General features: G+C 45.6%; 1 protein-coding gene across 2 annotated transcripts; it reads left to right on the top strand.

Annotated features, from left to right (window-relative positions):
- The first annotated feature begins 1,485 nt into the window (after positions 1-1,485).
- On the top strand, positions 1,486-7,481 carry DAZAP2 (DAZ associated protein 2). 2 transcript variants are annotated; one of them, XM_074225902.1, is made up of 4 exons: positions 1,486-1,593; positions 3,350-3,468; positions 3,861-4,029; positions 6,034-7,481. In XM_074225902.1, the coding sequence occupies exons 1-4, from the start codon at positions 1,581-1,583 to the stop codon at positions 6,354-6,356; spliced, it is 624 nt and encodes a 207-aa protein (XP_074082003.1). In that variant the 5' UTR covers positions 1,486-1,580; the 3' UTR covers positions 6,357-7,481. The 2 variants fall into 2 exon arrangements, with proteins under 2 accessions (XP_074082003.1, XP_074082002.1); XM_074225901.1 differs by having other exon boundaries at positions 3,861-4,106; positions 6,034-6,257.
- Positions 7,482-10,189: the final 2,708 nt, after the last annotated feature.

Below are 10,189 nucleotides of genomic sequence, written 5' to 3'. Positions count from 1 at the left end.
TGCTCTGTCCACCACTCAGCTGCCCCTACTATTATTACTATTTCATTTTATTTTGGGTCTTTTTCTTTTTCTTTGGTTTCTGCAGGGCAGTAGGGTTCGGATGGCTTGCATGTCACACAGCTGGGTGATTGTTGGGTGTACGGGGCCAGATATGGGCTTGAATGCTCCTGGCTCCAGGGCTGGTGCTCCGTCCACTGTGCCACCTTGTCATACCTACAATTATTACTATTATTTTTTCAATTTTAATTTTTCTCTCTCATCTTTACTTTATTGTTCAAGTGAGTCTTTATTTTTTGGGGGAGGGGGTATTTTGTTTACTCTTAAGAATATTAAAGTATAAAAAACGTTTATACAAAATGAGAATAAATAAGTATTAAATTACAAAAATAGAACTGCTAAGGAAGCTAAGGATTTGAAGAAGCAGAGGGTAGAAGTAGGAGTTGGTAAACTTGGTCAACAAACAAGGAGGCTAGAATATCTGTGGCTGGGGGGGGGACTGGTCCCAGGTCCAAGTTCAGGATAGAAGCAAAGTGAAATACTTGTAGACCATATAATGATGAATAAAAGAAGTTTACTCAATAATTACACAGAAAGGATACTACTCCACAAGGATGCAGCCTTGGTTTGGTGGAACACATTTCCTCCCAGCTCTCCAATTTCCCATGGCCACAGTCAGGAGGGAGTTTTGTCAAGTTTAAGGAGCCTCAGCCACTTGTGTCCTTGCTTTTGTTCCTTAGATGACCCACAGGTCTAGTCAAAGCTTCGAGCCTTAGTCTAACAGAACAAACAAGTGTCCATGAATTGTTTCATTGCTTTGGGGAGAAAATGAGCCCATATCACATGGATTTTTCGGTCCTGTTCCATGGCTCTATATTATAAACCTTTAGAGCACGAGGGCTCATTCCTGGCCATGGAAAGGGGTCCTTGTCATGATTTGGGACTAGACGGTCAGTCTCTGCTCTCATGAAGCTCAGGGATGGTCTAAAGGGGATAAAGACCATGTGGGCAGCTGTGTCCAACCAGCTTTATATGGTGGTATCTGTATGATGGACTGAGGGTGATCCGAGGAGGAAGGCATGGAGGCAGGCCAAGGAGATCTGGCTTCTTTTTTGTTTTTGTGGGGCAGTGGGGTTGACTTGCCCAAGGTCATGCGTCTGAGGCTGGACTTGAACTCAGCTGCCCCTGACCCCAGGGCCAGGGTTTCAGCCAATGCGCCACCCGCTTGCCCCCTGGAAGGCTTCCTCGCAAAAGCTGTGCCTTTAGGCACCGGGAGCACACGGGTCAGAGGCAGAACGTTGCTCCCCCGAACGGGGCGGCGTTTCCTCGTTTCCAGAAGGCCGCGGAGCCCCGGGCCCGGGCGGCTTCCCGCGGCCCCGCGCTCCCGGCTCAGCGCGGACCCAGCAGGCACCGCCCGGAGGCGGGGCTTCCGGTGCAGGCGCCGGGGGAAGGGGGGCCGCCAGGACGTCCCGTGACTCCGGGAGGACGGCGCGTCACATGACACGGAAGTGACTTGGAACAGGAAGAGGACGAAAAAAAAAACACCGTCCGCAGCCCCAAGCCGAACCGGACCCGCCGCCGCCATGAACAGCAAAGGCAAGAGCGGACGGGGGGCGAGGCCGGCGGGGCGAGGGCCGGGGGCGGGCGGGCTGGGGCTTTCGAGGAGCCGTAGGCCCGTCCCGAGGCCGGCCTCCGTTTCTCGTCGTGCGACCCGACTCCGGGCCCGCGCCGCCCCCGGCCCCCACCGAGGCCCCGAGCCGCGGCCGCTCGCCCCCTCCCTGCGCTTTCTCCCCTCCAGCCTGTGGCGCAGTTCGGAGCCGCAGGGGGGCCCGGGCGGGATGGGCAGGCCCATGGGCCAATGGGGAGCGAGGCCTCCGATGGGACCCGGCCAATGAGAAGCCGGAGGGGGCGGGGCCGAGGGCCGTTCCTGCTCGGCCCGGGGGCGCCCGGAGGGGAGGGTCGGGGCCCTGGCGGGAGGGGGGCCGGGGCCTCGGGCGCGTCCGCCCCCTCCCGCAGCCGCGAGTGCGCCCGGCACGCCAGCCCGGCCCCAGCCGAGCCCCCCTCTCGGGGTCGGGGCGCCCCCCGCCCCGCTCTCCGAATCGGCCTATTGTTTGGGAAGCCCTTCTTCCGGGTCCGGCGGGCCCCGCGGCCAGCCGGGTGACCTTGGCCAAGCTTGGCTGCTGGGCCCCGGGGCGGCCCCCGGCCCCCCGTCCGCCAGGCCGCTCGGGACAGCCACCCGCAGGCCTAGGCAGCATTTCCACGGCGCCCCGTGGATTGTAAAGCCGTCCTGCGTGTCTCCTGGCCCCGGGCGCCTTCTCTGCAAAACGGCGCCCAAGTTGCCTTCTTGTTTTTGTGTGTATTGAACCAGCGGAGATGTTTCTTTGTAGATTGCATTCTGGTTTAACAGAACTAATTGAATCTTTTCTTACCAATTAGCACGGATGTGGCTTCTTCCGCTGCCAGGCCAGCGCACACGAGGAATTGGCACCTACATCTCAGATTTGTTTTAAGGATCTTATGAAATGATATTTGTAAAGTGCTTCGAAAACCTTAAAGGGTTTGCCGTGATGGTTTATTATTTTGTGGTCCTCACCACTCCAAGATGTGGGTGCTGCTGTTAGCCCTGTTTTGTATAGATGAAGAAACTGAGGGAGGCATAGGGAGGCTATGTGATCCGTCCAGGGATGCACAAGTAGTAATAAGCATCTGAGGCAGGATTCAAGCTCAGATTGTCCAGCACGAGACAATTGGTCTGTTCCACCTATTATCCTTCCTAGAGTCCAAGAGGGGTAGTTGTGATGGAGTCACAGAATCTTTATTAAAATCCTGGTTCCGCCACTTACTGTGTGACTTCCATCTCTAAATTTGTATATGATCTAGCGACCTTTGTATCTGCTAAATCTCTTCTTTCTGAAGTTGACCTAAAAGCAAGAATCCCCTCAAAAATTCTAATGATAGTGAGGTCAATCCTGGAAGCAGAGATTCCTTATTAATTGGCATGAGTCTACCCTATCCCTTGACCTCATTTGTACCTAGAACTCTTCCAGCTTCAGAGGGAGCCAGGAATACTCAGAAGAGTTCCTATTAAGATGATGCCCCCTCCTCACTTTCTCCTGTAGAGTGGATGGGTATGATTCCCTAGGTGGGTCTGTCAGGATCCCTAATCTGAAGCTGCAAGGTGCATTTCTTCACCCTTCCCCTGTTTGTTCCACAAATCACTGGGGTGTTGGTCAAGCTATTTGTCAGACCCCACAACAGCGGGTCTGCATAGCCAAGTGAGTCCTCAAGCAACATGTCTCCTCTTTCTCTGGTCATGTGTGATCCACCACACGGGCCTTTTTCTATCTTCTAGGACAATATCCAACGCAGCCCACCTACCCTGTGCAGCCTCCTGGGAACCCTGTGTACCCCCAAACCATGCACCTCCCTCAGGTTCCCCCATACACCGATGCACCTCCAGCTTATTCTGAGGTAAGAGGGTCAAGGGTCTTAGGCATTGGCTAACACCTGAGCTACAGGCCTTGTCTTCTAGAGGCAACCCTGTGCCGGTCTCCCACCCATTCTGAGGTGCTTTAGGAAAACTTGTTTCTCCACATCAGTTGTAGAAACAGTGGCATGAATTGTCTAATAAACCCTGGGAAGGAGTCAGGAGGGCAGGGGTGTGGTGCCAGATGACTACTGAGGTTTTCTCCCCTTGGGAGGCTCAGTGGTAGGGGGAGGGAGGCTGTTGGATTAGACATTTGCTGGCTTCGTAAGTGATGTAGATTCTACTGCCTCTACTACATTCTAAACACTGATTATTAAAATGCAAAATAAAAATCTTGTGAAGTAAACTTTGGTTTGTCTCTTTTACCCCTTTCCAGCTCTATCGTCCAAACTTTGTGCATCCAGGGACTGCAACAGTTCCCACCATGTCAGCTGCGTATCCTGGTGCTTCTTTGTTTCTTCCCATGGGTCAGTCCATGGCTGTTGGGCCGGTTGGCTCTGCAGTTCCACTGGCTTATTATCCACTTGGTCACGTATACCCACCTGGTTCCACAGTGCTGGTGGATGGAGCATATGATCCTGGTGCCAGGTTTGGAGCTGGGGCTACTGCTGGTAACATCCCTGTGAGTATGACCAGAAAACAGACAGGCCTGCATGTTCGGGTCTAAACCTCCCAATGTCCTGAGTTGTTAAAACCTCAGATTTCTGTCTCACATTCAGTATCACCTCTGTGACCCTGGACAAGTTGCTTAATATCTCTAGGCTCAGTTTCTTCATCTGTAAAGTGAAGAGACTAGACTAGTTGCCCTTTAAACTTCTTCCAAATCTGTGATCCTGATTCTACAATCTCTCCAATATCCCTGGGCTATGATAGTTGACAGTTTATACCCACCTATGAGGCAGGGTGGTGGTGGTGGGGAGAGGTTGGGAGTGCAAAGAGAAGCTGTGACAGCAATGGTCTGCCAATTAATTGTAGCTAACAGTCTCTTTTTCTAAATCTAAACCCCTTTGCTCTGCCCTGATTCCCAGATTTTGGGGGGGGGGTCGTTGCCCAATTCATCTAAGAGTTAAAGGAGGAGCAATTTAAACTGAGCCATTTTACTTTTTTGTGAACTGGTTCACAGTGCCTACTCAGTAGGCATTTAACTTACTATCAACCATGACCACAGTTCTACACAGTCATTGTCACTGATAAAAAATAAATAGAATACTTTTTATTTATTTATTTATTTATTTTTTGCAAGGCAGTGGGGTTAAGTGGCTTGCCCAAGGCCTCACAGCTAGGTAATTATTAAGTGTCTGAAGTCGGATTTGAACTCAGGTACTCCTGATTCCAGGGCTGGTGCTTTATCCACTGCGCCACCTAGCTTCCCCCTAAGAGAATACATTTTAATGTTAAATTGTTTCTAGAAGGTTGGCATTTTCAGTTAAATTATTTCCAGATTATCTGGGATTTGTTTTCCACATGCCCATTAAGGGAAATTTGGAACAGGCCAAACTTTTCCTAAGTAACTGTTCACTAACAGTAACATCTGTGGTCATGTCAACTTCTTTGCTCACTCAAGAGACATCTCTATCTCTAAGAAAGAAAAGTTCTTAAGTTGTGAATTCAGGTAGTCAAAAATTTTCCCTGTTTCCCAAATGCATCAGATCAGTTCCAAAGCCGTGTCTGTTCCTTATATATATATATTCTACTGGGGCTTAAGATCCACAAATTGAATTTGCCTCTTGGGCAGTTATAATATCATAATCCAAATAACATTGCTTTGACTAATATTGTTTTGCAGTAATAACATTTACTGCAAAGCATGAATAAATAATTACTAAATACCATTGTGATATCACAAAATTCCCTGGTAAATTACTCTCTAAAATGAATATTGGCTATTTAGAAATCATTACCTCCTTTTTTTTTTGGAGCCATATAATAGTATTAGGTGGAATATACCTATATTTGAGATGTCCTTTTTAAAGTATGATTCTCATCCCCTGGATAGAGTCTCCAGGGATTTCGATCTAGTGTTACACTCCCTGTCATTTGTAAAAGTGAAAAGTATTTCACAGGACACTGGCATAACATCCAGTTAACTTTCTGGAACAGGCTTACCTTGGAGCAAAAACAATACCCAAAGGATTATTTAGAAAGAGCTCAACCCTTGGAAAGTTCCAAGATTGGAGAAAACTTGATATGAGTTTGAATTATATACAACTCATAATGGTCCCTGTGTTTCTTTCTAGAGCGGGACATCTTTCGAATAAGCATTAGTATCCCTCTTCCAGTATTTTTTTTTTTTTTGCTGTCTTTGGGTAGTCTGGAAAGGGAGTAGTGTGCTCTCTCTCTCTCTCTCTCTCTCTCTCTCTCTCTCTCTCTCTCTCTCTCTCTCTCTCCCTCCCCAGAACCCAAACTGGCGCCAATAAGGAATACATTGGCCAGCCCCATCATCAGAATTGCCATTTTTCCTGGTGGGCCTTCCTCCTGATTTCCCCTGGGGCTCTGTTTTCCCTGCACCAGTTTCTCTGTGCCCATTCAACCTTGTTCTTTACTTCCAGCCTCCACCCCCTGGTTGCCCCCCCAATGCTGCTCAGCTTGCTGTTATGCAAGGGGCCAACGTGCTAGTAACTCAGCGGAAGGGGAACTTCTTCGTGGGTGGTTCGGATGGTGGCTACACCATCTGGTGAAGAACCAAAGCCACCCCTGTGCCAGGAAAGACATCACACACCGTCAGCACTTCTCACAATGTAACTGCTTTAGTCATATTAACCTGAAGTCAAAGTTTAGACACATGTTGTTGGGGTGTCTTTCTGGTGCCCAAACTTTCAGGCACTTTTCAAACTTAATAACGAACCATGTAATGGTAGCAGTACCTCCCTAAAACATTTCAAGGTGGGGGGAGGGGGGGTGATCCATTCATAAAATGAATGTGGGCAAATCTTCCCTGAAGATGTTCCTTTAATTCCTTTGGAGTAATACTGCACCATACTGGTCTTTGCTTTTAGTAATAAACCATCAAATTAGGTTTGGAGGGAACTTTGATCTTCTGAAGAATTAAAGTTGCCAAATTATTCTGATTGGTCTTAAATTTCCTTAAAGTCTTTGATTTCTATTACTTGTTATAAATGAAATGCATAGATGTCTACCTTTTTCCTTCACATCCTTTGCCCCTTTCCCCACTTCCCTCGCCAATCTCCATTGAATCAATGGTGCAGGACAGAAAGCCAGTCAGACTTCTTTCTCTCTCCCTGCACCTCTCCCTCCTTCTTGTGTGAGAGGAGACCTTGGCTCTCCTTATCTTTTGACCTTTTATTCAAAAGGATCCTCTGAAACCACTTGTGTTCAGTTTAGACCCCTATTCTTACCCCTCAGCAAAGGCTGAGAATGGACCATTCCTTTTGTACTCTTCTCATGGATGCCTCTGCACACAAAAGCCTCATCCAGATTCGTTTTGGTGCCAGAAACACATGATCTGAGCACTGGATGTCAATGCTAACTGCGCTTTGGTCAACTACAGATTTAAAATGAGAGAGGCAAGGGAAAAGGGGTCTTTTTTTCCAGTTTTGGAATTGATGACTTCACAGTCCAGTTAAGGGGAGTTTTGAGAACAGAAATTGGTTGCCATCTGTTTAAATATCTGAGGCAGCTAGCTGACCATGGCCATTAATTAACTGCTCAAGAGCTGGGTTAATGAGAATATATTGTGAATGGGTCACTTTAAGATGAGTTCAATAAAAAGATTCAGGGATCCTCAATCTTTTAATTTTTGTTTTCTGGAATTGGATTTGATGAATATATTTTATCTTATAATTTCAGTTCATCTAAATTTGACTGTATTCTGTATATATGGTGTTTGACTGTACCATTGACTGTTATGGAAGTTCAGCGTTGTATGTCTCTCTCTTCACTGTGGTGCACTTAACTTGTGGATTTTTTATACTAAAAATGTAGAATAAAGAATATTTTGAAGATTTGAATAAAGTGATGAAGTTGCATTACACCTTAACTCCAAGTATTTCTCACCTAGCTCATTTCTAGATGTCTTCTGAAATATCTTCTCTAGCCTCATGAAGATTCTAATTGGTACAATACTATCAGGTTAATTCCTAAAGCTCTACAAAAGCTCTACGACCAGCAAATTTGGTGGTTTCAGACAGGAGTCTGGAGGCAATAAAAAAAGGCAGTCTCAATTTTGGTGTCCTTGAAATTAAAAATACTTTTAAAATTTCAGTATGATTGGTATCTTATGTATTTAAAAAACATTCAAAGAAGACTTCACTGACACATAAAAAAAGTTAAGAACCCCTGCAATATATTTATTGGCAGTTTTACACCTGTGGGGAAAAAATGAGTGTGCCAAACATCCAGACTCTTTCCTGCCTGGCAACATGTGGCCCATACCCCGAACCTATGCATAATACAGTGCCCTGACAGAAGAAGGTATGAGAAGCTGCCATGAGGAAGCTTCTCTGGGCCTAATCTGGAAGATAATTAGAGCAGAGAGGGTGGTAAGGTCAATGTTTTCCCTCTCCCCCTCTCCTCCTTGTCTTCTGGAGTTTTCAGATTGGGTTCTTGGGGAATTTTTTTTCTAAAAAAGGCAGAATCAAATACTGCTTAGCTTCTAGATCTCTAGGAATTGTGAACCCAACAAAATACTTGTGTGGCATTTTTTTTCAGTTAGCATCCTTGACATCTCTGTGGCATCTGAAAGTCAAATCCTTGACATCTCTGCAGCATTTGAAAGTTAAATCCCTCTTTCCAATCTTACCTTGAGAAGTGACCCATTTTCCTGGTTCTCCTTACTCAGCCACTTTCTCTTTTATTTCTCCATCCTCTTCCTGATCTTTTAAGCAGGTTGTTCCCCTAAAGCTCTGTCTCCCCTAACCACTCCCTCAGCATTCTCCACTTCCCCAGCACCAGTTATCACCTCTGCAGGGAATTCTCAAGATCTCCTAGTCCCGACTATTCTTAGCTTCAGGCCTGCTTGCAAGACTTCTGTGGATTCAACTCAACATGTTCAATGCCCAGTACATTTATCTTTTTCTTTCAATCCTTTCTGTCTTCTAATTTCACTATTTTTGTCAGTGATCTCATTCATCCCATATCTTATGGTGGAAAGTTTGCCATTTTAAACTTTTCACTTTGCATTATTAACCCAAGCAGTTAATAAAACATTGTCAATTCTAACTTAATCTATCTGCCCCCTGCTACTCCTCTAGTATAAACAGCCTCTCATTACAACCTGCCTGAACTTTAGTCATAGCCTCTTAATAGGTTGTCCTGTTACCACTCTTCCTCCCCCCAGCCCAGCCCATCCATCTCCTGTCAATCTCTTCACTAATAGATCTGGCTTTTGTAGTACTCTTTTCCTTAAAAAAAAAAAAACTTTAATAGTTGTATTCATGCTTCAATTTATCTGCTTTGCTGCTTGGACAAAACCATGTCCTGATTGGTGATTGCTTCAGTTGACTACAATAGGAGGGAAGACCCTGTTCCACAACCATGCTTCCTTACTCTGTAGTCATCTCATCTGCTGCCTTGTGTTCCAGTTCTTGAACCAGGATCAAATCAACTGCCATTGCTCCTTAAAAGGATATCCAATGTATTCTATGTATCCATTCACCATCTCTTTAACATTCTAGACTAAAATACTCATTTGCTAACACTCTGCTATTTATAATTTCTCTCTGTGATGTAGCAATATTCTAACCCTGAGCTCATGCAAATTAGGCTAACTTTTTCTTAAGAAGATCTGGCTCTGAGGACTAATGGCCATGGGCAACTCAAAGGTTCAGCTGAATCAACTAATCATTCCTTTAGTGCACCTCCCTCCCCACATTAGAATTTAAGATCCTTGAAGCAGAAATTAGCTTTGCATAGTGATTAGCGCATTTAGTGTTGTATAATTTTTTTCGATTCTTTCATTTATTCATCCATCCAACTGGGAGCCTCCAACAATCTGGCATTACCCCAGCTTTCTAGCCTTGACTCCATGTATTCTATGCAGTAGAATTTGGAATTCTTGAATTTGAAAGGAGGGAATATTTCCTTTTTATTTTCATTAACTTCTAATTTGCCCTTTCCTTCAATTATAATGTATCTGTAGGTTTTACCACAATGCCAAAGGTATCTGTCACACAAAGGTTACCCAATTCTAGCCAAATGGGACTATTCTCATTTCCCTTACAAATGTGGTCTCCAAAATGAGAGAAGTGGTAATAGTGGGGAATCATACCCTAAACCTAACCAAATTCGAGAGTGGGAAGATGAATTGCATCCTATTCTCTCCAGTCATATTTTCTAAAAATCCCAACCCAACCATACCTATCCTTATTCCCCCTACACCCTTTCCCTTCTTTCATGAGTTTACAGCCTCACTTTTTCTAAGCCCGAAATCACCCTCTCCTGTCAGTTATAACTGTCATTATAATTGTCCCTGTCAGCAATTATTGCTACAGGGACATCCACAAAGGTGGGGGAAAAAATTCCACCTCCCTCACCATCTCCCATCCCTATCAAACATTTTCACTCTGCCTCCCAGATCTTATGATTTTGATAAGTACTCTCCAGTGCAGTGACCTCCCAACTTTTCAGTTTGGGTGAGATAGAGGAAGTTGGATGAGTAGTAGGCATATCCAGACAGATCATGGATCTCACTACATTATCCTCTCCCCATAATCCATCCTTCTTCCAAACTTTCCTGTTTTTATCTCA

Source organism: Macrotis lagotis, chromosome 2 (genome assembly GCF_037893015.1).
Source record: "Macrotis lagotis isolate mMagLag1 chromosome 2, bilby.v1.9.chrom.fasta, whole genome shotgun sequence".
Classification (NCBI taxonomy): domain Eukaryota; kingdom Metazoa; phylum Chordata; class Mammalia; order Peramelemorphia; family Peramelidae; genus Macrotis; species Macrotis lagotis.
The sequence above is the reverse complement of the archived record's forward strand: the minus strand, read 5'-3'. Positions and strand labels throughout refer to the sequence as shown.